Source organism: Azolla caroliniana, unplaced genomic scaffold, assembly GCF_043228905.1.
Source record: "Azolla caroliniana isolate FFs.n. ecotype wild unplaced genomic scaffold, voAzoCaro1.0.p SCAF_8, whole genome shotgun sequence".
Classification (NCBI taxonomy): domain Eukaryota; kingdom Viridiplantae; phylum Streptophyta; class Polypodiopsida; order Salviniales; family Salviniaceae; genus Azolla; species Azolla caroliniana.
This window is the reverse complement of record NW_028230443.1, coordinates 21,866,175-21,892,766: the sequence shown is the minus strand read 5'-3', so window position 1 is coordinate 21,892,766 and position 26,592 is coordinate 21,866,175. Positions and strand designations below refer to the sequence as shown.

The 26,592-nt window shown below is 38.7% G+C and overlaps 3 protein-coding genes across 8 annotated transcripts; 1 reads left to right on the top strand and 2 right to left on the bottom strand.

Moving 5' to 3' along the window:
• The first annotated feature begins 7,020 nt into the window (after nt 1-7,020).
• LOC147861348 (uncharacterized) lies at nt 7,021-10,507 on the top strand. The gene is made up of 4 exons (XM_087323817.1): nt 7,021-8,150; nt 8,230-8,294; nt 8,460-8,915; nt 10,382-10,507. Exons 1-4 carry the CDS (start codon nt 7,116-7,118, stop codon nt 10,449-10,451), a joined length of 1,626 nt encoding a protein of 541 aa, XP_087179943.1. The 5' UTR covers nt 7,021-7,115; the 3' UTR covers nt 10,452-10,507.
• Nucleotides 10,508-13,635: 3,128 nt separating this feature from the next.
• Nucleotides 13,636-18,653, bottom strand: LOC147861347 (putative E3 ubiquitin-protein ligase LUL2). Of its 3 annotated transcripts, none has more exons than XM_087323264.1 (4): nt 18,365-18,653; nt 17,886-18,109; nt 16,962-17,757; nt 13,636-14,081 (listed from the first exon to the last, which is right to left on the bottom strand). In XM_087323264.1, exons 1-4 carry the CDS (start codon nt 18,437-18,439, stop codon nt 13,971-13,973), a joined length of 1,206 nt encoding a protein of 401 aa, XP_087179390.1. In that variant the 5' UTR covers nt 18,440-18,653; the 3' UTR covers nt 13,636-13,970. The 3 variants fall into 3 exon arrangements, with proteins under 3 accessions (XP_087179390.1, XP_087179389.1, XP_087179388.1); XM_087323263.1 differs by lacking the exon at nt 18,365-18,653 and having other exon boundaries at nt 16,962-17,653; nt 17,699-17,757; nt 17,886-18,328; XM_087323262.1 differs by lacking the exon at nt 18,365-18,653 and having other exon boundaries at nt 17,886-18,328.
• Nucleotides 18,654-19,719: 1,066 nt separating this feature from the next.
• On the bottom strand, nt 19,720-25,711 carry LOC147861346 (aspartyl protease APCB1-like). Of its 4 annotated transcripts, XR_015530131.1 has the most exons (10): nt 25,236-25,709; nt 23,718-23,835; nt 22,734-22,963; nt 21,292-21,531; nt 21,074-21,221; nt 20,860-20,948; nt 20,608-20,722; nt 20,416-20,488; nt 20,126-20,341; nt 19,723-20,037 (listed from the first exon to the last, which is right to left on the bottom strand). XR_015530131.1 is itself a non-coding variant. In XM_087323699.1 (9 exons), exons 1-9 carry the CDS (start codon nt 25,688-25,690, stop codon nt 20,244-20,246), a joined length of 1,566 nt encoding a protein of 521 aa, XP_087179825.1. In that variant the 5' UTR covers nt 25,691-25,709; the 3' UTR covers nt 19,722-20,243. The 4 variants fall into 4 exon arrangements, 3 of the variants coding, with proteins under 3 accessions (XP_087179826.1, XP_087179825.1, XP_087179827.1); XM_087323699.1 differs by having other exon boundaries at nt 19,722-20,341; XM_087323701.1 differs by having other exon boundaries at nt 19,722-20,341; nt 22,734-22,913; nt 25,236-25,708.
• Between the last annotated feature and the right edge of the window lie 881 nt (nt 25,712-26,592).

The window sequence follows — 26,592 nt, the reverse complement described above, 5'->3', positions numbered from 1 at the left end:
ATCCTAGTAGCTCTTCATTATCCCATATCCTTTTTATAATGGCCCGCATCATCAATATGTGGACCACAATGCCCATGTGGTACTAGTTGAGGGATGTGAAACATTTTCATCTCCCAACCATCCAATACATATCCTATATCCAATGTATGTGGGTACCCAACTCAAAGGTAGCATTGACATTTATACGCTTGCTATGGGAATGAATGCTTACAAATGCGGTGATATTTGTACATCCATGATCCATGTCACTGTGGTCCTCACATTGTTGTCGTTGAATATATCTTTACGCTTCCATGGCCCAATATATTTGGAAACATAATATGATGCCTTCCCTACAACTTTGAAATGGACATGTTTTGGCTCTACACATATTGCTTTACCTAGAGAATCAATATATGATGTTAATGTGTGTGTGTGTGTATGCATATGTCATTCTTTCTAGCAAGCATACTTATACTTCCCTTACATGTGCTTGTGTGCTAGCCAACACCTAATCCACATGTATGGATCTTACAATACTCACATATTCAAGAAATCACACCTCTCACACCACGCTAACACAATTTCAAGTGGAAACTAGTTGTTGGAAAGTTATAGTAATATTATCTCCCACTATGTTTGATGTGGTCTCTTTGCTTTATTTGGGAATGAATTTCTTTGCTTGCGTTTTAAATGTACGTGGCTCATTGAGCCTTGACCAATACTCAATGCTCCTACTATGAGTAAGGAAACTGTTTTTGCAAGATTATTGGGTTCTAATCAAGAGGCAATGTTCATGTCGTGGGTCATGCAATTCAAATAAGAAGCTTAGCATGTCTCATCCCAGTATGGTACCCAATGTTGAAAGTCCATGTAGGGCATGCATATCACTACATCACTACCACAAGGTTCAAACAAGTATAGTAATGATATGTTCTTCCCCTCGATGACATTGGTCATTGCCACCCTTGTTCAATATTGAGTTATACGAACTTTTTGGACATTCCTTAAAGAGTTAGGCAAATCCATAAACTCAGTGACCAATGTCTCGCCTTCCAAATTGGAAGATTTGTAGGGTGAAACATTTGGCACACCCACTTCAAAGCTTGCAAAACTAATGACTAAGCTCTATTTGCATCAATTGGATAAACATGTGACCCTCACTCCCACATGATTGACAAAAAATGGATGTGTCTTATTTTATGGATTATTCAGAATTTCCATTGTTAAAACACATGATGTCATGTGAATAACTTATTTATCTCATGGGAATGTCCAATAAACAATTGTGTGTTGAAACAAAAGATTACCTTTCTCAGTGATATAATTCCTCATATCATAAGTGTTCATTGTTGTGTTATTATAAGTAAGTTCACGTGATACCAAATAGAGGAGATGATTAATTAGAATGAGCATATTGTTAACTTGAATCACATGTTTTTAATCTAGTGGATATCAATAGTGCATTAAAGTTAATTCCCTCTACAAATTATATTGTTTCAACTTTCAACATGAGCAGATAACTAGATGAGCTTCACTGATATTATCTTGTATCTTGCCTTTATCTTTATCTAGAAAGATTGGCTACACATTATTCATTGTAATGTTGGATTATTTTGTATCTTGCCTTTGGCTATTTTAATCTTAATACTAATGGAGGATAATTTTTATGGGAAAAAAATAAATAACTAGATGAGCTATTTCTATTATCTACATTATTAATCATGTTTGATTGTGGCTTATCTATTTGTTAAATACACATTACATACATTTAATGTAATTATTTTCACGTGTAAATTGTGGTTGGTTTTCCTTTGAAGGAACTTCAAACGGGGCTCAAAAATGCATAGGTAATTAATCAACATGAATTACTCGAGTAGGTGCTTTTCACATGTGGGACCTACAATGTATGATATGTTATTATCTAACTATCGGCCTCATTTTTTAAAAATTAGAATGAAGAACAAAGAAGTAAGGCGCCCTTGGTGCAACATCAACGTGTTCATTTGATTTTTGAGATTAACAAATTGTGGGCATTAAAATTATAGTTCTTTTACTTTGTAAGCTTGTGTCTAAATGGCGATCTTAATTCAGTGATATAAGGATTTGATGCTTTAAACCATCTTCGTATCCATGTTTATTCACTAAGGAGAACATAAGCTCATTTTATCCTCTTTATATTGTAATCTCTAGTATTGGATGTTACCACACAAGATGTATGGAGAGTTGAGTGTGATGAGTGAGGGCGAAGAGACTTAATGTTGTTGTATGTATGTGTATGTATACGATTATGAGTGTGAGTGGACAGATAATAAGAGGTATGAGTGAGTGATTAGTGTGAAATTTGAATGGCCAAGGGGGCTCTTGTAACTATTTAACCCCCTTATGGGGAATGAATGAAACAATGAATAAGTTCTCTCTCTCTTTGACACCTTTTTCTCTTCTCTCTCCCTCTCTCATGTTAAACCCCCTTGCGAGGAGGGTGAAGCGATTGTAGGCACCACCCCCACCCCGCAATGCTTATAAATCTCACCATCACATTGTTCACCCCACTAGCATCATCATCGCTAACCCAATTCCTATCGTTATCACCATTATCATCAACCCTAAACCTAAACCTACATCCCCACCTCGCAATGCTTATCAATATCGCCATCACAACCCTATTCCGCCATTACAGCTTCATCATCGTCATCAACCCTAACCCCTTAACATTGGAGGTACCAACCCTAAAAAGGTAGAAGTGATAGTGTAATTGATTGCAACCAAGACATTGCACAATAATCAAGAACCAAAAAATATGTTGAGATATGTAGACAACAACCATAAAACATAAATATATGCAAAGAGTGCATTTGATATATTGTGACTAAGATGATGATCTTAATGATATATATGTACATCTATAGTGGGCCAATGTGACAATTTGAACCAAATGTTGCTCTTTTTTGCCTTGCAAGTGTAGCAATTTTACATTGGCATAATAACTAGGGAGAGTAAAACTAAAGTGAATAAGCAAGCTTGTTTCAAAATTTCACTATTTGGGCATTCCATAAGTTTGTTTCCATCATTTAATACAAAGGTTGTACTCTAACCCCTACATAATAGCATATATGTTGTGTCTACAATTTCCTCTATTTTGTTGCACCGTCTTGCTGAATTATTGAACTTGAATATGCAATTACATAAAACAGAGTTTGCTCACAAATATTGTACTTATCTCCTGTTTTATTAGGGATTGTTCAGATGGCACATGTCCTCAAACTCAAGAGATGATGATATATTGAATACATGGGAGGCAACGGCCTGTAATGTGCGAGTCCTACCCATGCACACTTTAATATTTTTTATCATCAAAGGAAGAATAGAGAAAAACAATGGCATTGTATGAAGTGTTAGTATCCGTTGTTGAGATGCAAGTTCGAGGATATTGTTTGTAGTAGCATGTAGGGAATGCGTGCTTAGTTTGGTCTAAGCATTTACGTGACATGATTCAATGTTTGCACAAGGGAGGCACAATGTATTTAGAAGTGGCATTCCACACGAAAAAAGGGCAATTGTCAGAAGAAGACTCCTCGTTTTCTTCATCTTCATAGAGAGAAAAACTTAATGGTGCATCCATTATGATTTTTTCAATTGCTTGAAATCATTACAAAGCAAAATTTCATCCCTCACATGTACTCGAATTACATTAAGTAGTAAATGTAATACAAATCGAGCTCATTGGGAAATGCTCACCGTAGGAAAGAAAATAGTAACACTCTCATAGTTTCCACTACTTACACTATAATTACAAAGCTCATTACGAAAACTAGGTTGAGACAATCATTATGGAGAGGCTCCTCTTGTAATTCTTTGAAGAGAACACAATAGGAATGAGTGCGATGAACTAATTTTGATTAAATGACATTTTATAGCGCGTTCGAGGTTTCATGATTAATATCGAGCTTCCTCGCAAGGAACATGGAAACTTCTAGAAATTTTAAGTTTGTAAATACGAGGAATGGAGTTCTTTGTTTTGTGTACCCCTTAAAGAATTGCGTTGTTGGACAAGTATGTTGCACCTAAAGCATCCAAACTAGATATTGGAAACCACTAAATTTGCATTTCCATAGAAGTATAGCATTCTACATTTTAACACAATGTGAGCAATTCACCAACATGTCCCCCATGACATGTAGTGTAAAACTGGGTTGCTTTTGTGTTAGGGGGACCTGATCGACATTTAATCGTGGAAATTTGTAGTGCAATCAAGAGCAAGCTACAATTCATTGTTGAGATGCACCACTAGTGGATCTCTTTTTGCCACCAATGAGTGAGTGATTTTGGTCTTCATCACGCCTCGCCTTTTAGGACTTTCCATGTAAGGACCTCAAGATTCTATGAATACATATCTATCTCTTCATGCTTCGTTTTACAAAACAAGATTAGATGTTGATGATTTATACAATCCTTAGGGGGTTTCATATCTTGGGGAATATATTTCGGTTTTCCACCTTCACATGTGCTTGAGCCGTAGGTGGTTTGTTAATTTGCAATAGTTATTAACTATATAGGTGACTTGCAAAAGGTTTAGTGCATTTCTAAATTTACTAAAGGTTTAGTGCAATTTCTTTTGGATTGGCCCCATTGCTTGTTTTAGCAGGAAGATGCTAAACTCAGCAATGGGGGGCTATCCAAAACAAGAGCTAGTGTGTGTGTGTGTGTGAATAAGCAAAGGAAGGGATTCACGTGACAAAACCTTAGGTTTGTCTGGTTTTGGCCCCCACCCCTTAGAAACCACTCACTCAATTGACCAGTGTTCCACATTGGCTCTCGTGTCTTTGTCCGGACAAAGGCAGGTGCACTCCTTCCAACTGGCCGCCCAACACGGAAACATCTCCCGCCCAAATTCCCACGAACAAAAAAAAAAACACATAACACAGACAGACAGACAGACAGCCCCACTCGCCTCTTCTTCTTCTTCTTCATTTCCAAAGCCCCCAGGCCCAGGCGGCTGTCAATGCATCGCAGCCGTCCACGCGGCGGCGCTGGCGCCTCATCTCCACCGTTCCTTTTTTCTGTCTGCACCCCGACGAATTCTTCAGCCCCCGCGATCCAATCTCAGCCGTCCGATCGGATGGATGCCCCCCATCTCGTGATTCCACAGCCCTCCATCTCGTGGCGTGCGTACCGTCATGTCTCTTGCGAACCGTCCGATCACGTGGGCCCGAGAACGAATCTGGGCCGTCGATGGAGATGTGGAGCGGTCTTTCAGAATTGGGCCACGTGGCTGGGACGGCTACCGTCGGATTTCGGGAATCGGACGGGCGGAGCGCGATGGGCGGGATGCGGGGAGGGTACGGACCGATTGTGAGCAGAAAGAAGGAGGGGGGCTTCTGAACCGTTGGTTGCCGGCGCAATGATCTGACGGCAATGGAAGCATCCACGTCATCGTCTTCCCGAACAGGAAGTTTCTCTCGTCTTTTTTCGAGAATGCAGGAGACAGGGCAACAGACTGTGCTTTCACTCCGACACACGCCATAGCCATAGCTCTAGCTCAAGTTCTCTCTCTCTCTCAATCTCTCTGTCTCTCTCTTCGCAGAACTCCGTGTATAGCCTGCAGATCACCATCGCCATAGCTGGCGTTTCTGTGGCGCTTCGATTTTCTAGCTTCTTTTTTCTTTCCGCTCCTCCCCTTTGTTTTTATTTTTTTGCTGCTTCTTCTGATTTCGATCCCATCACTTCCACACGTCTCCTGTTGCGCTCTGCAGAGCCATCAGTCCTTTCTTTTTATAAATGGACAATCAGTCTCCTCTCTCTCTCCTCCCTCGTTATCGTAGCCATTCTCAGATCATCAGACGTCGAATTATCCTCCCTTTTTCATCCACTGCGAAGCTCAATATTGAATAATAGTTCAGCTCACCTTTCCACCCTATCGTCAAGCTACAGTACTACACCTCGTTTCGCAGACCAACACTAGCGGCTATGGCGTAAGGTCTATCTATAATCATGCCTGTTGGTAAAAAAAATCCATATGATTCTATGAACCAAAGAATGGCTTTTTTGCACTCCAATTTCAGTTCATCTCCATGTCTACCGCTAAGTTACCTCAGTAAATTCGATTGTTTTATATGAAATTATATAGCCCAAGTGCATCTCCTCTCTCGACAATAAATTCTGATTCTACTGAAAGGAGCCCGGATAACGCCAAATGCTAGCCCCGGTAGGTTTCTGCACTCAGTGCTTTCTTCTCCTCATTTAATTTGTCGCTATCTTCCCTATGGAAAAGCTTAGTAGGAATATGCCAAGTTGTCTCCTATGATCCGATCACTAATTTGTCTCATTCCCTAGCATTGAAAACCTTGGCACACATCTCTGCTCATAGAGCTCAGTAATTTGTTCGCCGAGGCGCAGGGAAGTAAAGGTTAAAAATTATCATCTAATTCTTGAGCTCAAAAGGAAAAAAGTAGAAGAGAAATCAGTTGTAGCGAATGGAATGCTTATTCACAGAGCCTTCCTTAACAGCATGTATTCAGAAACGGTACGTGTCTGCTCTACACACAGGTGTAATGGAAAGTTAATATTTAGCAGGTTTGGGAGCCAGTGATTTTCTATTTGAAGTGTTCCGTTGCGGATTAGGTCGTCTTCTTTGAGGGAGACGCGGAATGGCAGCAGACCTGCTTTTTGTTTTCAATACACAGCTTTAATGGCGACCTTATATGTAATACTTTCAGTTGTAAGTTGCCAAATTTAAGTCAGCAGTATATATATATATCGTTATCAGAATTTGTGAGTCAGACGTTTCCCTCCCTCCCTTTCCCTTTCCCTTTCCCTTTCCCTCCATTTCTGTATCTCTGTGTCTGTCTCTTACTTACTATTTATGAATTAGTAGTTAATTATGAGGATAAATTCGTTTTAATCAGCAGCGATTTCTTTCTTCTCCGTCGAAGCAGTCGGTTAATGTGTCTTGGATGATTGTGAACGTTGCAGAATGCAAACGAAGTAAAGCTTTTGACTCGCAGTGGCTATGGTGACTACCTTTGACATGTATCAGTAGACAGGGAAAACAGAAAACCCTAACACGCAGATAGGTATAAGATGGAAAAGAGCACAGTTTGCTAATAGTAAGTAGCTCGGCTTCTCCGTCTGCTACAATGGGGAAATACATGAGGAATGGTAAAGGTGTAGAGAAGATGCAAGAAGTATCACATTTCTGCCATGGACATGGAAGCTCGCTTGGCGTCAGAACTCGAGCCCGAGCTGCCCTTGCTGCTCTTCATGAGAAGGAGAACGCCATTGCGCACGCCATGGTTACTGATTCTTCTGGAACTCCGAGGTCTTCCTCAGCTAATTCTTCGATTAATCTTCATCATGCTCGGAGAGCAGAGAATAGCCACAAAAATACAGCGAGTGCCATGGCGGCTTCGTCTTCTTCTCCTCGTCTTAATAATGATGATGATGATGATGACCCTCGGAACCAGACGTGCGTCCATCGAATGGAGCTTCGCAGCTGCAGAAAGCTTCGTGTGCAGAAAGCTAATTCTAACCTAATCCGTCCAAAATGCGTGAGAAGCAACGGCGACGATGGTGGTGCAGAAGTATCGCGTGATGAAACTAGAACAGACATTTCTCAGGCGCAGAAAATTGTCAAGCGCAGCAGTAATATTCGTGGCGGTTCATTGAAGTGTTCGCATGATGTTTCAAGCTCCATTGACGGTTCTGCTGCAGAAGCGAATCATGGCCGATCCTTCAGAGTCTTGCGACAGATGAGAAGTAGTAGTGCTAACTCTGCTGCAGGATTTCCCAGCGATGGCAGAGCTTCTCTAGGTCGCAAAACGAGGGGGCAGGAACTCGACTTACACATCCATGTGCCTGGAAACCTATGTTCTACTCCTCGTGACAAAAAAGCCAATTTGGAATCTAATCTTTCTGTAATTAATCCTCCACCTCCACCTTCTCCTTCTCCCTCGATCCAATGCTCTGTCGTTTCTTCTCCAGACCGTAGGTTTGGTAATCTCAGAAGGCCATTAGGTGTTCTAACCAGATACCGGAGACAGGTTCTCTCTTCCAATATCGCTGGGCAAGAAGAAGCAGATAATCACGCTGCTATCATTAGTCCTGTCAATGCTATTCATCTTCATCCTGATCTTGGTAGATCATTAATTCGTGCTCCAGTCGATCAGATTGAGGTGAGTGGTAGTGAACGCAAGTCTCCATCATGAGTCTGCCTCTGAGTAAGGAGAATTAAAACCTAAATTGATGATGCAGATTGAACCTTGCTGTGGAGAGAGTCCATCCATGGTTGCTGTTGGATCTGTGGCCGCCATAGCTCGGTATGAACTAATGAGTCCATGTCAGAGAATTAGCCAGTTAATCACAGTGATTAAAATGCAAAACACACTAATATAAACCTATTTGATGTCAGATATGTTGTAAGTTAGGTGTATCCATGGGGATATCTAAGACTCTTAATCTGCTGTTTTTTGCGTTGATCACAGGCCACGTCGCCACGCCATCAATAAAAATATTCAGACTAGGGATCATTTGAGAATTACTGCAGAAAATTCCAATTCGGTGCAAAAAAGAAGTGATCGTGAAGAAGAATACAGTTGCTCCATCGCGGAAGCTCCTGATATTATGGACCCTTCCATTCCTGAAGCTCCAGGATCAACGTCGAAGAAGACGCTGTATGAGAGTAATATTCGTAATAACTGCTTTAATCATGCATATACTTCGCCATCGCCATCGCCATCGCCAGTTTCATCTACATGCTTTGCAGCCAATAATAATAATAATAATGACAGTAATAGTAACGGCAGACCCCGTAGTGCCCCTCCTTTCAGTAGAACGTCCAATAGCAACTATTGTAATGTTCGCGAGTGTCCATCATCAGGCGAAATTGAAGCTTTTCTAGCCAACGCCGAGCAACAGCAACGGAGAAGGTTTATGGACAGGTACTTAATTGGTCAGATACTTAATTTAATCGCGCTGCTTGGGTAGGGGGTAGGCTTTAATAATCTGTTTCGTTTTAATCCTTAACCTTCTGTTTAGTTTTCATCATTCTTTCAAATTCTTAGCCCTCTTCAATCTATGATCTTCTGTTGAATCCTCATGCTTTTGTTCTGTTTAGTCCTCAGCCTAGTTAATCCTCTGATAAATCCTTAATCTTCTTTTGAAATATCTGTCTCTACCTAATCCGTAATCTGCACTTCGCCATGTAGTTAGGGATGTGATGGTGCATAAAGCAGTGTAAATTAAGAATCTGTCTGCCATGGCTAATTCTATACTAAGCAATGGCCTGACGAGAGTGGTTAGTCCTCAGCCTACTTAATCCTGTGATAAATCCTTAATCTTCTGTTGAAATCTCTGTCTCTACTTAATCAGTAATCTGCACTTGGCCATGTAGTGAGGGATGTGATGGTGCATAAAGCAGTGTAAGTTAGGAATCTGGCTGCCATGGTTAATTCTATATACTAAGCAATGGCCTGACGAGAGTGGTTAGTCCTCAGCCTACTTAATTCCTCTGATAAATCCTTAATCTTCTGTTGAAATCTCTGTCTCTACTTAATCAGTAATCTGCACTTAGCCATGTAGTGAGGGATGTGATGGTGCATAAAGCAGTGTAAGTTAGGAATCTGGCTGCCATGGTTAATTCTATATACTAAGCAATGGCCTGACGAGAGTTGTTACGCGTCTTTAACCATCTGTCAATTAGATTACAATTCGTTTGGGATAGACCGATTAGCCACGAGCGAGTGCGGAATTGTTTAAGTTTGCTTTTAGGGTAGAGTTGGGAATATGATGATACTGATTCATAAATTGATCGGAACCTGATGATTGTGTTCTGCAGAATTAATTAAGGTTTATCTCATTTGCTGAAGCAGCAGCCATTATTGTAATTAGTCCGTAATTAGAAAACTTATCTACATATTTAATGAAAGTAATCAAGTCAATTTGGTGGGCTTCTCATAATTATTTTCTGATTATTCAGAATCCATGGATTCTGTAATAATTCTGAAAATCTTACTGGGAATTAGTTGCAAAACCATCTGCAGAAATGCGGTAGCCAGAATTCGTTGGATTATTAGACTGCATCAATAGAATTTATGAAGGAATCAAGTAAATATTAGTTACCTGCGAAATAAATTGATGTATGACCATAAAATTAAGTGGTTAGAAAAAAAATACAGTAATGAATCCACTTGAGGTGGGGGGGGGGGCTATATGTTTCCAAATTAATTAATTAATTCACGAATAGATACGAGTGAATTAATTACTCTCCTTTAAGAGTATTTTAAGTAGAGATGGAAGCATTCATTCAATACATTCAAGAATATATAGATATAGATATAGATATAGATATAAATATATAATATATATGTAGATGTAATAATAATGTGTGTGGTATATGGATGGACAGGTACAATTTCGACCCGCTGAGGGAGAAGGCATTCAGAGGGAGATACGAATGGCAGAAATTAATCGACTAAACGAAATAAAAAATATAGGCCCCTCCCCCCTCCCCCCCCTAAAAAACTGTCTGTCTATCTTCCTTCCTTCTCCCCCTCCCCCCCTTTCTCTCTCTCCTACAAAATCACCATCGCTACTGCTACTACTCTCTCCTGCAGATGATAATAATAACAACAAGAAGATAATTCTCATCATGAATCGAAACATTTGATCCCTCATCTATATATATACATATACATATATAGAGAGAGCGATAGATAGAGAAATTGAGGTGTGTGTGTGTGTTCGTCCGAATCAAATCGTACGTCGTGAGATCGAATCCGAATCAGTTCGTCCCGTCCTGCCTGCCTGCCTGAGCTTCTTCGCATCCTTCGTTTCCTTCCTTCCTACGCTGCAGCTCCTCCTTCGATCAGAGATGTGCCTACTATCTATGTCTATCTATGTATCTCATCTCATCAAAATCAAGTGATGTATGTGTAAAGGAAAGGAAGGACGATGATTTGCAGATTTTTCTAGAATAAAAGAATTCGCAGATTAAATATAAATCTAAATGCAATGGATATATATACATATATATAATATACACACTATATATTGATCGATCTTTGCCTCCCTCTTTTTCTCCCTCCCCCTCTTTGAAAACTTGGAATTCCTTTGTTTTTTCCTCCTTGCCAAGGAAGGAACCAAAGAGTCGCTGTTCCTGTCTCAATAAATAATAAACCCATTCCCCATCGCCATTATCATCATCATGATTATCATTAGACATATGTCTGTCTGTATGCCTAGTTTTATTTTTTGGGTTCCTCTTCTGCGTTGTTTTCTCTTAATAATTACAGCATGAAAAATCTTGATATGTATGTATGGGGGGTGGGTATCATTGCACACATGTACGTCTCTCCATATACATACATACATACATACATACATACTACATCATTGCACAAATGTACGTCTCTTTCTCGCCCTATACCCATCTCTCTACATACTAATGATGTATTGTAATTGAGTGTGTCCACTATCATCCATGCATGCATGCCTCCTACTAAAACCCCCACCCATACCATATCATCATTTAAATGATAATGCTATTTAGACATGACTCATGGAGTTGGCTTGTCTGCGTGGCTGAGTCTCTTTGAGTCTTCACTTGTATGTTGGGAATATGGGTTTAGGAAGAAGTCTTCTTGTAGGTAGCTAGCTGCAATCTCTAGTTGTTTGAGCATGGCGGGTTCTACATGGCTCTAAGTCTTGTCATTTATAGCTAGCCATCTCTATGGTTTCAACAATGGTTCTACATGGCTCTAAGTCTTGTAATTTGTAGCTAGCCATCTCTATGGTTTCAACAATGGTTCTACATGGCTCTAAGTCTTGTAATTTGTAGCTAGCCATCTCTATGGTTTCAACAATGGTCGGCTATATATATGCTTTTGGTCTAGTCCTTTGTAGCAAGCCATTTCTGGGGTTTTGACAATGGCTGGGTATACGAGTTCTAAGTCTAGCCATAAATCCCTTTGGAGTTTTAGGAGTTAGGCATTTGCATTTATGGATTAGGTTTGGGGTTTAGCCAATTTAAGTGCTTGTTTGGCATTATGAAGGATCGTATGAGAGTGCGGGGAGTACTTGACAAACACACATGACGGTGAGGGCAAGACAACCAAGGGCATGAATTAAAATGAGAGTTCATGCTTATTCACAAATTCCGTCTTGGTCCATAGATAGAGCCTTTGTTTATTTGCACTTGTATGATAGGGTGAAAGATATCTCCCATCTCCCATCAGGGCTCACGATAAGTTGCAAGGTCTATAGATAATAGAACCTAAGGTTACAAGATAGAGAATGTGAACTATTTGGAAGGGACATCCAACATGTACATATGTATTTAAATATAGTATCAGTTCCTTTTTCTTTATCCTTGCATCTCGTTATTTGAATCATACTCTCATTGATGCCAATAGTGGATTGATGGATTATTCTAATTTTATTGTTGTCTCCTCTCATTCTCGGTAGTTGGTTGAATCTACATTGGGGATGGTGGCATTACGTATGCTAGACGTTTTTCACCCTCACGAATCCCATTATATTTATTCATCATCGTATATCTATAATCTAAAAATGCAATTGAGTCCTTGTCTAGTATGAAAATGTGTCTCACTTGTTTCCCCCCTCTTAATTAGCTTACCCTAGTAGTAAGCTATTATTCATCTATCAACATGAGGCCTTGGCTATAATGCCTTGCTTGCACATATTGTTTTTTCTTGATATATGTACTTTGACGCCATTGTGAAATATTAGGGTTGAACACACCATTGGTAGCTTATTGATTGAATTACAATTGTCTACTTGTTTTATGCACAAGGAATCCGGCTTGTAAAGAAAGAAGGGGAGAACGATGATTTAATGATTAGAAAAGTAGAGTTGTGACATAAAGCCCAATGGTGTCAAGGGTGTTATTTGGTTGGGTCAATTGTGCATGGAAAGGACATAATCCGGAGCATGAAATTGCATGAACGAATAAGATGAAGATGTGTATGCTTAGGTATGAGTCAACATCATGCAAAGTAATGTGAAAAATGTCTATTATATCAAGCATTGGTTTGTTGTATCTTTACTCGTGTCATTGTATCTTGCTTTAAATTATGGTTGTACAAGACTATGCTGCAATATTATAAGAGATTGGTTTCTTTGATAGGGGATTGGCACACGAAAATAACGAATCCCATTACATTGTTTGTTTGTTTGTTTGTCTCTATCCCATGTCACTCGTGTTGGTCATGATGTGTCGGATATGTTCAATTTGGGCATCAAATAGATTATGGAATTTTACTTTTAGTCCATGTAGATTTTAAAGTTTTAATGTTGTCCCCTTGTGTTTACTTCATAAATGTGCATGTCTATTTCATTCATTGCATTTCATGAGCATTGACATTTATTGCCGAAGCATATAAATGCACTTCTATTGTACCACGAACATGGCTTGCCCATGCATACATACATACATACATACATACATAAATACATACATAAAACACACACACACACACACACACACACACACACACACACACACATGTATGTATGAATAATGTGTGTGTAGTATATACAATATTTCTGCAATTATGAGCAATTCACTCTCCCTCTATACCCACATTTTGCCTTTTTAGCATGGGAGTGGAAATGCAACCTTTTATTTTAAAGATTTGCAAATTCAAAGCCAAAAATGGCTGAATATTAATTTGTAATGACAAATGTCTTGGTTTCGATGAAATGGATTTCTTCCCTGGTCCGTGGTTAAAACCAATATTATCACAGTAACTTTTACACGCTATTTCCCCAAGCGCATGATGAAATCATGGACGCGAGATTATGAAAGGAAAATGAAATTCTTCTAAGAGTAAAGATGATAAAATAATATGAGTGTAATAAGTACATCGTCATTCGTGGGGGGGATATCCAAAAATGATACGAATATGACTAGACCAACATTTGAACGAACTAGCATGTAATTTAAGTTATTCGAACCATGAAGTAAGAATATACCCTTAGTTTGAATTATGAATTCTAATAAGAGATTGTACATTTTGACGGCAAAGTGGACATGTTGCCATGTTATGTTTATATCTAAAGTTGGCGGCACAAGCATTGCACAAACACTGCAAACATAATGGAACACAATTAGTTTCAATAATCAATCACTCCCTCTCTATTTAGACAAGAAAAAAGACGCTAAGTGCACACATGATGGATAAAGGGAGAAATAGGGAAGAAGTATACTAATGGCACTATAGAGGCCTAAGATAGATATACACCTTTTACAGTTGGATTGTTTACATATTTGAGAAATGAAAATAAATTAAACTTGAGTATAAAGAGAGTATGCAACATGGCCATTTCACTTATCCCAAAGTGATGTGTGATGCTTTATCTCAATTCTACTTGGTTAGTAAGATTGTCATCTAGAGAGCACTTCATCACACTTTCAAGTGTATGAGATGTGGATGTAGTTGGGGATCAATGCTACTTTAGCTCTATAAATACATTCGTAATGCCAGAAGTGGAACAAGATTTCACGAAGTGAAATAAATCTAGTTACCTCTCTTCTAGCTAGCCAATTTCTAGAGGACTTTAATGTTCAACTCCCTAGTTTAATACTGGTAACCTTGCTAGGGGGCAGCAAAATGGGACATTGTATGATGTTAGTTTCTTTTCCCTTATCCAAAGGAGGATGATACAGAGAACCAGAAAAGTACCTATAAGTTTCTTCCTTCTTTTGTTCTGAAGTGTTTCTGACATTGGAAGTTACGTATATCCTTTTGTTAGAGTCACCACTTCATACTTTTAAGTCTAAATTCTGTTAGTGCATGCCCTTGCCATGTGAAGGTATGATGTATCCAAGGATCTTCCATTTTCTTTTTAAGGGCCAAAAGTTTCCTACAACTTTTCAAGGTATCTACGTTTTATACCCTAAATCCAACAACAATAATTGAGTCCGTAATTACACAATATAAATATCATGTTATGATTTTGCATTTGGTCTACATGTGCACAACACCACATTAGGTATGATTCTACTTATTTGGAGCAACCACAAAGCTTTCATTGTCTACCTATAAACTTCCCATTTAAGATTGACATCTTCATTGTCATTCTTTAGATATACTCAACAATATATGACGAGCCACCCTAAGAAATCTCAACAAATCAATATTCCATAACTAGAGGGCATTTCCAAGTGTTTTATTGTTTACCGAAGATTTACCTTATGACATTTTAAGATGAGGATTCAATTGGTTGTGATTTTCTCTCTTCGTTGCAATCATAAGTTATGTTGATTACATTCTAGGTTTAACAAAAGTGAACATTTTATTGATTATAGTTGACAATATATTGTTCAAAATGTGGTCTAGTATAACAACAATTGGATCAATATCCTTTTTGATATGCTCATTGATACTACATGTCATCAAAGAATCCCTCTTTGGAAACTAGATTAATGATTGCAAAGGAGAGATCCTTCCTCTAATGTTTTGTCCAAAGAATGATCCAACACTTTTCTCTTTGTCCTAGGAATTTCACACTAGGTTGTAGTTAAAGCAACCTTAAGGTTAAAGTATGCCTAGATAAATGGTTCACTAGTTATAACTTATTATTGTGTTGGTAGTAAATTTCACTAGTGAACACATTTTAACAATGATTGTTGGGGCTTGCATGTAAATTTTATTAGGTTGTGGAAGCTACTCATGGTGAACTTTTAACTTTTGTGTACCCTATATGGGTAGAACTTCTCATCTAAGGTAACTTCTCACGTATGTACCAAATGATTATACCTCCTCCACATGCTACTTATTGTAATCATACGAATTCCTCACATTTATTTGGAAAAAGGTTGATAACATGAATATGCTACTTGAATATATATATATAGTATAATGTCTACACAATGCAGGTAGCAAGTCTTCTAACCAACACAACTCTTTCCAACATGAAATTGATCCACATGCTAAAAAAAGGAACAAAATTTGATCTATGTCCTAATAATGGGAGACTAGAAACATGACATCCAAAAGCCTGATTAAAAAACTTACGTGATAGAATCCTAGTTGTTCACGAGGGATTATCTTTGGTCGAAGACTAAGTAAAGGTACCATAGATGGTAAGGTTTTCAATCGTTTATTGCAACATGTTGCATTGCGTGATTATCAAGGGGGGGGGGTGCCGAGGAGGGGTTATCTTTATGTTGACATACATGTTCCCATCCTTGGTCCCATGGCCTTTGACATGCTTTGCAAGTATAATGTCATCCATACCTAGACCAATGACTACATCACACGGTCAATGGCTAGTTGGCTCGGTGGTTTATGTTGTAGCGTCATTGAAGCCATAGTTTGGGGAGAACCGAAGTTCGCTCCTCACCATAGTGTCTGACCATTTACATAGAACATAGATCACCTACAACCAATCGATTCCCTACAAAAAGCCAATGTCTGATATCGTCCTCTGCTATATCGAACAATGAGTGCAAAAGCACAAAGTGCTCTCTGGTTCATCTCTCTCTCTCTCTGTCTTTGTCTTTGTCTTTGTCTCTCTTTGTCTCTCTTTGTCTCAAACATCGAGAGTTGCTACTCACTTTCACATGTATTATGTGAAATGCAATATTTTTGGTCTCATATATGTCAGATTTGACCTCCGAAGGGAATAATTGAATCTCTCTCCCTCTCTTTCTCTCTCACGACTCCTAATCGTCCCACCCGATTCGATCATGCATGCGTGTGTTGCCCCGAATGCCCTATGCTGTGCACTGAACTAAACCATAAACCCTAAACCTCTCTCTCTCTCTCTCTCTCTCTCTCCATGACCCATGATCGGCCGGCCTGATACAATCCATATGCATATATGGCCCAAATGTCCCATGGGTGTGGACAGAACTAAACCCTAAACCCTAAACCCTAAACGTCTCTCTCTCTCTCTCTCTCTCTCTCTCTCTCTCTCTCTCTCTCTAGGTCAGAGCAGAAAGATGCGCGATTTAGGGTTACCATGTGCCTGCAGGGTAAGAGCAGCGTGTCACGTGGCTCCCCCAAGCATACCACGCAGCAACCATCGCCATCGCCATCGCCATCGCCATCGCCATCGCTGTCACGTGACTCTGCACCTCTTGGCTTCTTGAGATTGCCACCACCACCACCACCACCACCACCGTAGATCTCATGCACCTCGTACACCATCCCTTCGTTCTCATCATCGCACCCTGCCTCCGCGACAATCATCTGCCTCTCCACTACTGCATCCAGGACAAGGTCCTGCTTGTGAATCGGACCGTCCTCCACTTGAAACTGGCCATGCCGTTTATTTTCCTGACCATCATGTATGTCCATCTTGATCTGACCATGGTTCATCGGAATCGGATCCCTATTCACGGGAATCTGACCATTTCCCTTGGGAATCTGGCCACGATTCTTGGGAATCTGGCCATTATCCTTGGGAATCTGGCCATGGTCCTTGATGTGCGTGGCTATGGTCAGTCCAACATGGGTAATCTGTGCAATTGCATGAGAATCTGGTCCTTTTGCTGAACCAGAACCACTGCGTAAGTTCTGCAACTCTGTTGCATCGATCTCAGCCTTCACTACCATCATCATTTTCTTCTTCGCTAATGATATCGATCCTTCTTCCTCAAAGTTAGCATTATCCAGAGCAAGGTCATTGTCTAGGAATTCTTGTACAAATCCTGCAGGAAATGTCGATTCTCGTAGTTTAATCTGCTTAGATTTACTGTTACATCGATTGTCTCGCCGCAGCGATTCCTCATCCGTTACTAAGTAGATTTTGAATCTGCCATTGTACTGATGGATGGATCAGAAACATATACAGAGAAACGAAAAGAAATAAAGCTAAATGAAATGAGATTAAAATGAAAATTTGACATTAGAAAACTGGAACTCCAATGTGTTCTTTCTTACTTTCCAGGGACGTTTGCATCGAAAGCGAAGGATAACTTGAATACAAAGCCAGATTTCTGTTTCTCTGCAACCAATTTCAAGCTTGCTTTATGTATGTTCACATGGTTCTTTATGGTTTTAACATTTGAGTGGTGATTCTGAGGCTGCCTCCCATGGTTTCCAGTGATGGAAAGATTGCGGTGTAATTGTGTTCTGATTGTTGATCGGTGATAATCATGGTGAGGCTGCAAGTAATATTGATTGCTGTTAATAATGGAATACAAGAGATAATATCTTGCATGCATAATTGAGATGGTGTGGGGGAGAGTATAATACTGCACAATCATATAATGCGGTATTAATAAAAAGGGTGAATGAAAATGATTGGCAATGTAGGCTACAATATGATCGGAATTAGGATGAACGATTTGCTGCAAATTCTGCATATTAATGGATAGCTATTAAGTACGGTGGATGACTAATTTACAAATCCCTCTCACCTTTTCTTTCATCAATAATATGCAATCCATGTTGTTAACTGAAATCTCAAGATTCCTCCTTGCTTCTGATCTCATTCTTTCAAATTGATTCTAAGTCTGAATGTCGGTGGGCCAGGAATCAGAACTGGAATTAGAATCAGAGTTGGAATGATTTATCCTTCTGATTCCTCCCTTCCATCCTCAATCTTAGAATTGATGCCAAACTGCTATTAATAACAAAAAGAATACAGCATAATGTCATGGATTTTAGGCATATCTCTAAGATCTCCTTTCTCAACCTCGGAATTGATTCTAAGGCCGATAGAGCGGAGCTCAATTTTGGAACCTGAATCACAATTGGCATTCAGTTTGGATCTTGGATCTTGAATATTCCTCCTTACATTATCAATCTTGTAGCTCATTTTGAGGCTTTCTTATTTAAATTGATGTTTCAAGTGATTCTTAAAAAAAGAATCATTGGATAAATTAGTGGCGCTCATGCAGTTATATGTATAAGATGCACTATCCTTGCTTTATTTTGTTACTCTTGTACAAAAGAATTAACAAATAACTTATGAGACACATATTCCTTGGTCAACAAATTCTACACCCATACACATGCACACGGACAATGCCCATGCACATGCAATGCATGCATACACATTCTATTATCATCTTAGAATATCAAATATAATGCATGATACCAAAGACATTACATTTTTTCACATAATACATGGGAAAGCAAGTAGTGACTTTCAATGTTCAAGAGCTTTACCAATGAATGTTAGAATGGAGAGTGCACATTGTGATTGTGAGCAAAAATCTTGCAAGGATTGGGTTTGATCAAAGATGTGTGGAAAACAAATATTGCAAGGATCGGGTTTGATTGAAGATGTGTGGAAAACATAGTCAAATATGATCAAAGGCAAAGCATTATATTCAAAGTGTCATATACTCAAAAACACTTGAACTTGTTTTGAGAAAGTGTGCATAGTTGACTTATCATCACCAGTGCCCCAATGCCCCGTCTCACATGGCAATGCGTGTCAGGTCGATCACATGGAAACAATGGTCTAGATGGCAAACAACGAGATGGGATCTAACATGTATTGATTTTGACCTACAAAACCAACTCACATATCATTCTTCGTAGAAATTTGAGTATAACACTCATATTATTAACATCAATTGCAGGCCAAAATCCACCTATGAAACTAATTATGATTACAAATATGAGTATTTTCATGTCATGCTCAATGAAACAAAAAAAACCTCAAAATGATAGTTTGTTGTTGAGATAGTCTGGTTTTACAAAAACATTGCATATATATATATATATATATATTAAGAGTTTGGAATAGCATGTCAAAATCAGTAGTTTAGAAGATGAAACCATAAATCCTTGGTGATTCTGTTGGTTCTAAAAACCCAAAATGATCATTTGTGGCCAGATAGGCTCATTTTACAAAGACATTACAAATGCATTAAGAGTTTTCGAATAACATGACAAAAAACCGGTACTTTGGAAAATAAGACCCTAAATCCTAGTGATTCAGTTGAAATTCCTATTTTCAACAGCATCACCAAGAATTTAGGTTTTCCTTTGTCCCACACATACACTTGTCCTTACGAGGAGCTGCAGGCCTGTAGGACGTGAACTTGGTACCACTTGTTTGCACACATCTAAATTAATCCTGTGTATTACACATGATGGGTTATGGATAGTGGCCTCCAAAAATGAAATTTAAAAGCTAGTGGACCTTGAAAGATGTTTGGCATCACCTTGTTCTAGTACTGCCCTGTTGTGAAAACATGTATCTTTTGCAAACTGCAATAGCACCCCTTGGTTGATGTTTAACTAGAATATGGATATAATTCATTTGTAAATCATATCTCTGATTCAAGACGTTTTTGGGATCTTTCTACAATCTGTCTTCATCCAACCCAACCGGTGGTTCTCATTATCATATACCACTAAGGTCCCTTGCATTGAAATATCTGAAATATTTCACTCATGGATGTTAAGTGTGATGGGGGTAAGCATTACCAAACAAAAGCCTGAGAATAATTACCTCCGATGATGTTTGAAGCATCTTTACCCATAATGCTTGCATCTAACAGTCCAAGGCAGACATTTCCTCGAGACTATCAATAGAAAAAGACAAATTTTTATCAAACTATATATATATCTATCTATATATCTATCTATATATATATATGCTATGATGAAAAATGGATTTCTTAGAGCTTTGTCAAACTCTTGCATTATTTATAAGATAGCCTTCTCCAAACAACTGCATTCTACTTGTCTTGCCAATCTTGTTGCCATTGAATTCCAAGATTATCGGTTTAAAAACATGTAGTACATCTTTCAATGACCTATATTCACAAAACAGGATTCAAGGAGCAGAATTTACTATACTCAACAATGATGCATACAGTGCATGACAGAAGCTTCTTGCTTTTACACCTCTAGAAAATGACATTGATGAATCTAATAATGCACCAACTCTTACCTGATAGGCGTGTTGCCTCGCCAACAAAAAGGTAGGCTGTTATCTGATTTATCAAGTTGAAGATCACTGCCAATAAGGTGTTCCTGGATCTGTATCAGAAGCATTCAAAATCTATATAACAAAAAAATACAAACCTGCTTATATAGCAAGCAAGTGAAACACAATGAAAATGTGGAGGCGTTAGTGGAATATAAACAGAATATGCTAAACATACAGTTGCCACAATTGCAGAGTATAGCGAAGGGATCAGATATGTATAAGATGATCCACTGTCAAAAATGGCAGTTTTAACAGCATTTGAATTCACATCTACTTGTACATCACCGTAAAAGACAGCCGCCATTGATAATGCATAATTCTTCCTGCCATTTATACAGATGAGTCTAGGTTCATATAGGAATTTGAAATACGCATATTAAACTTTGGTCTTACATTGCAGGTTTGCCAACAAAGGATGCCCATGTCATGCCCCAAGCGGGAAGAAGTTTGTCACCCATCAACAGATAGCCACCACCAGAACCATCTCCAGAGATACAATGTGCAATCACGTTTTTCATGAGGCCCTTTTGTGACAATTGAGAAGGAAGAGAGATGGATGAAGAACTGAGACCCAAGACACCATCTGTTGCAGATGGAGAATGCGCAAGAGACCCTTGCTGATTATATGCACACCTAGTCATATAACCAACTTTGTTTGCACTCATGCTCCAATCTAACACACATTAAGTCTTCATTCATTCAAATTAGATCAAATAACTTAAAATCCAAAAATTGATCAAATAAAAAAGTCAATGAATAACACAAAAACTTGCATTACTTCAAGATACAATAGATCCAGATAGATACAATGAGCAAACCATGGTTGTGGGCTGAAGAGACTCTGGTAAACAGAGAATTTGGTGGAAACTATGGCTGCATGAGGAGTATGGATTTGGGGGTTGAGATGATCAACAACAATTACATTGGAAAATTGGAGCCCATCACTTAATGATCTCTCTTCAACAAAGCACACCAAAACCATCAAAATCACTCTAATAAAAATCATGAAAAATAGTTCCAAAAAGCAGAAGTTAAATAAAAGGTTACTAGCAGCAGCTGTTTTCTAGGGGGTGTCTCCCCCTAAGACATGACCACTCCACATTACTGTGTTAAACATTCGTTTCACGTGATTCATCTAGTTTTTAGAGTTAAGAACTAGGGGTGGACTGATTCCTCAGAATTCATTCGTGCATACTTAATCAAACACCATGTGAGCACTTAAGGGCTGCCTGCAGCTTGGATTTCATAAATCCTCTTGTACACACATTTCCCCGTCAATCTTATCTCCTTACAGGACCGGCCAATGGATTGCAGAGGAGTTCACACCTAGCTAACTCAAATCAAGGAACTATGACATTAGAGGAATTTATTTTGTCACCCCACAGGCCATATTTAGCCTCCAGAGCCACTAATAAATCTATCCATTCCTTCTTAGGGATTTACTGTAACGTTAAGCCATATTTTACAAACCCATCTTGTTTTGGGTTCAAATCTCACCAACTTACTACAATTTACTGTATAACTGTGCAGGATGTAGGGGTTGAAAACATGATCTTCAGGTCTCTGCCAGAAACCTTCCAAATGAGCTACATTCTTTGGACATATCTGTCTATTATGTATCTCCTAATCCGTTATTTTTCAACAACCTGGGAGGATCAATACATGATCCATTAATTTCTACTCTAACCATTGGCATGTCATTCACTATATCTTGTCTATTTCAGTTACATGCATTCGTATTGATTAGTCACATGGGCAAGGACTTGGAACATCCAGAAAATGACATTTTAAGTTTCAATTGAGTAAACATTATATTTCAAATAAACTAAAGTTACCCAATGATGGCCTGTGTGCGACCCCAAGTGCCATTGCTTAATATTAGTGCCAAACGGTCACGAATAAGAACACCCAATGAAGTGCCTCCATCTGCATACTTGATGTCATAATCACATTGCCCAAACCCTTTGTCACAACCAAATCTACTTCCGACTTGGATTGTTGAACAGCTTGCTTCACTACAGTCCACAAGGTTAGCTTGCCTTGGTTTGTACAAAGGATGAGGGCCCTTCACAATGAAAAAAAGATTGGGTCTTTTAATTCTCTTTTGGAAGGAAAACCAATAGATTGACTGGGTAAGATATCCTTTGTTACGCAATGCCTTTTCGTGTTGATGATTTTGATTGATAGGCACTGGACAACTTTCTAATCTAACCTTGACAATTTGGTAAGGGGGATGCATTTTTGTTTGATGATGTGGACCTTGCACTTCTTGAGTTGGAGCATTCACAAGGACACTGCATGCTTCTATGTGTGTATATTTTAATTTTTAACGCTTTTTTATTATTATTCCCTTTTCAAGTTATTTTGTTTTTGGCGCTTATTAATATTATATGTGTAAATTCAAACTCTTGCTTCGTTCTTATGAAGGTATGCATTTTCTATTGGGTACCAATGTATCAGTAAAATGCTAATGTGGTGGAAGACATGTCAAATCTTTCCAAGCAGAAAGAGAGAAAAAAGTCGATTATTTTTACACCAAGGAAGTGTGAAGGCAACCTTACTCTTCCAATTTCTGTTTTACTTGGAATGGTACACATTCCTAATGGTCGATGTTTGAGGCATTCTTCCCACTATTTTATGTGTACTCTAATGCTCGCCATGTATGTGCAATCGTACCACCCCTTCTTAAATTTCAGTTTTTAATGTGTAAGATAAATCAATTACGAATCATAATATATAGATTTTCAAACACAAAATATCATACTCTCCTTACACAAACCATTAACGTAGACAAGGTGAAATGAGGTTGAATTACACACCTTTGCACAACGTACACATGGTGCATCACATTGTAGCCATGTGAGATCACTCCCGGTGTCCATATCTAGAAAATATTCTTGCAAAGGGTTACCAAACCTCATGGAAACGAAGTATAGTCTGCAAATTTTAAATTTGTTCAGGAAAAAGTTCCATATAGTTATCTTATAAATTGAAAATGACTAGAAAGAACTAATAGATTTGTTTGATATATGATCAGGGATTTGTATGTTCGGGTATCAATAATGAAGTAAAGCACAACAGATCAAACAAATTTTGTGATACACTTGAAGTTTCACAATAATTTAGAGAGTGAGAAAAGGAACAAACATCAATTTAAATCTGCCTGTGCAAAGGTGGAAAGGAGAGGAACGCATAAATGTCAGTCGATCTAAACTAATGCCATGTGAAATATTGAAACAAAAGTCACGTTGGTCGGCCAATGGTGAGGATCTGATGGCTGATGGGTTCTGTGGGATTCTTTCTCACATCCCTGAAACCCTATCTGCCCAGAGCCCTGCTTCTCTCTCCCATGAAAATCCACTGTACAACACTATTTCGGTTCTCTCTTTACTTAATTTTCCATAAAGACTATATTTAAGCCTTTCCAAACCCTCCAAGGAAGGAATAACGTAAAAAAAGAAGCTGATGAACTCCTTTACATTCTCCTATACTTGAAACAAACAAAGACAGATTACACCAACATGATCTTCCTTTATGACTTGCAATGGGTCATATGGCCATACCTTGGAATGGATATAAATTACCATGACAACAGGCATCCCCCAAGTTAATGTCACATCACTTGCAAGTTGTTGTACATAATATAAAGCCATAATCGTCAAAATTGCTGCTTAGTTTTACTTAATTGACATCACAACCTTGATTTTGAAGTTTCATTTCACAAAAAATTCTCATGGAGAATTATAGATAGCCTTTTATCATAACGAAGTAGCAAATCATACTACATTCCTACTGACCTTCTTTGGACTCTACATTAACAAGGCAGGTGTCCCATAAACTTTGTCTCAGAAATCCAATGAAATTCTCACATAACATCTTAAAACCCTAGATGACTTTGGTCAAAACAAGGTTTCACAATGAGGCTAGGGAAGATCAAGTTCCATTTTTCATGTACTGTTAAAGGCAATTGCACGAAACTTATCTATCTCCACCTTCCTCATTTGCCGACATACATCTTCAGCTGTTTCAATGCCGCTTGCTCCTTATCGATTTATCCAAGAACATTTCAGAACCTTTCTTCTATGTCCTTTCTAAACTTCTTAAAGTATGTCTCGTTAAATTTCCATTGCAAAATTTGGAGCTCTCTAGCTCCTTGCAATATTAGCCAAGAAAATTTCATAATCTTTCTTCTATGTACCTTCCACAAAGGAATCCCAACCCAAGTCTGATTCATACAAATAAAGCACCTAAATTATATCCTATTTTCACCAGGCAAAATGTAACAGTACAAAAGAATCTCAATCCAATGATAAAAGGATTCAAGCGCTTCTTCTTACCCCGAAGGATAGACATTTCCATAAATAGGAAAGACAGCAGCCAAGGTATTGATAGAATCATCTGAAGAGTATGTATTTGTTGACCTTGAATTTCTGATTACATCGTCTCTGCTGCCAAGGTTCAGCATAGATGTTAACAGAGAGTTGATCGGATAGGCGGGAACTGAGTCTGACACGGAAGAGTCTGAGGTCGAAGAAACCATGGCAAGTTTAGATCGAAGTCCAAACATCAGGTTTTCTTCTTCCTTATTGTCATGCTGGTACATTCGTCCTTCTGCTGCTACTCCGAATGCCGAAGAGGCATAAAGCCAGAAGAAGGAAGCAGCTATGAAAGATGGAAACAGTGAAGATGCGATACATGGTGAACGAAGGAAGGAAGAAACGCGCATTCTTCTTCTCCGATCGGTCTGCTTAGATACTAGAACAGGGTTTACGGCTATGCAGAGACTGATCATTCCTTTCTTCTTCTTCTTCTTCTTCTTCGTTCTTCAGTTCTTCTGAGGTGTCTCTGACAGAATTAGGGTTTTGCCAGGCTGGCCCTAGGTGGGGTGGGGGGGGGGGGCTTCTTGCCAGCGTGGCGGCGGAAATCCACGTGGCAGCCGCCCCCGCCTCGTGCCCGAGCCCGAGCCCGAGCCCGAAGCCCGGGCTTTCTTTCGCTTGGACCAATTCAACATATGTATACGCGAGCCTTTTCTCTGCCCACGGTAACCAAATTTTCCGGACTTTTTTTTCTTCTAATCACCCGTCGATCGAGCTCGCTCGTTATGGTAGATACTCGCAAATAGCAACCTAAACCATCAAACCGTTAAGCCGTTAAGTTGTGGTTTTCGCGGCTCGGTTTGAACCGAACCGAACCATTACCGATTCCCCATGTGTTCACCCAAATCACCGCTTAGCGATTGTGAAATTCTAATGCCACCTACTTCCGTGACTCGTAGCGATGGGCCCGGTTCCGGCTCGAACCGGACCGAACCGTTAAGCCATGGTTTAAAGGTTTATAAGTTCCAAAATAATTAAATGGTTTGGTTTGATTTTAATTATTAATAAACAATTCAGTTTAGTTCTAAAACTAGGGTTTATCGATTTCTAGGTTTAAGTGGTTTGGTTTAACGGTTTATAGGTTTTTGGGCTAACTTTTTTTATCTCTTAAATGTTTATGTAATTTAATGGTTTAATTAATGTTTTTTTATTGATTTAATTCACTTAAATTAAATGTTTATTTAATCTAATGGCTTAACTATTTCTTATTTATTTATTTCATTAATTAAACATAAATGTTTATTTAATTTAGTGTATTTTTATTTATTTAATTTTTAATTAATTTGGCTTAAATGTGGTTCCAAGAAGAGAAATGGAC

Coding starts and splice junctions, on each gene's coding strand:
- LOC147861348 (XM_087323817.1), top strand. CDS start 7,116: ATGGGGAAATACATGAGGAATGGTAAAGGTGTAGAGAAGATGCAAGAA. Junction 8,151..8,229: donor CTCCAGTCGATCAGATTGAG/GTGAGTGGTAGT, acceptor TTGATGATGCAG/ATTGAACCTTGCTGTGGAGA. Junction 8,295..8,459: donor TCTGTGGCCGCCATAGCTCG/GTATGAACTAAT, acceptor CGTTGATCACAG/GCCACGTCGCCACGCCATCA.
- LOC147861347 (XM_087323262.1), bottom strand. CDS start 18,310: ATGCAGAATTTGCAGCAAATCGTTCATCCTAATTCCGATCATATTGTA. Junction 17,758..17,885: donor GATGCAAACGTCCCTGGAAA/GTAAGAAAGAAC, acceptor GTACAATGGCAG/ATTCAAAATCTACTTAGTAA. Junction 14,082..16,961: donor TCTTACCCTGCAGGCACATG/GTAACCCTAAAT, acceptor TTATGTTTGCAG/TGTTTGTGCAATGCTTGTGC.
- LOC147861346 (XM_087323699.1), bottom strand. CDS start 25,690: ATGATCAGTCTCTGCATAGCCGTAAACCCTGTTCTAGTATCTAAGCAG. Junction 21,532..22,733: donor CGCACACAGGCCATCATTGG/GTAACTTTAGTT, acceptor TTATATGACTAG/GTGTGCATATAATCAGCAAG. Junction 20,723..20,859: donor CGAGGCAACACGCCTATCAG/GTAAGAGTTGGT, acceptor TTGTGAATATAG/GTCATTGAAAGATGTACTAC.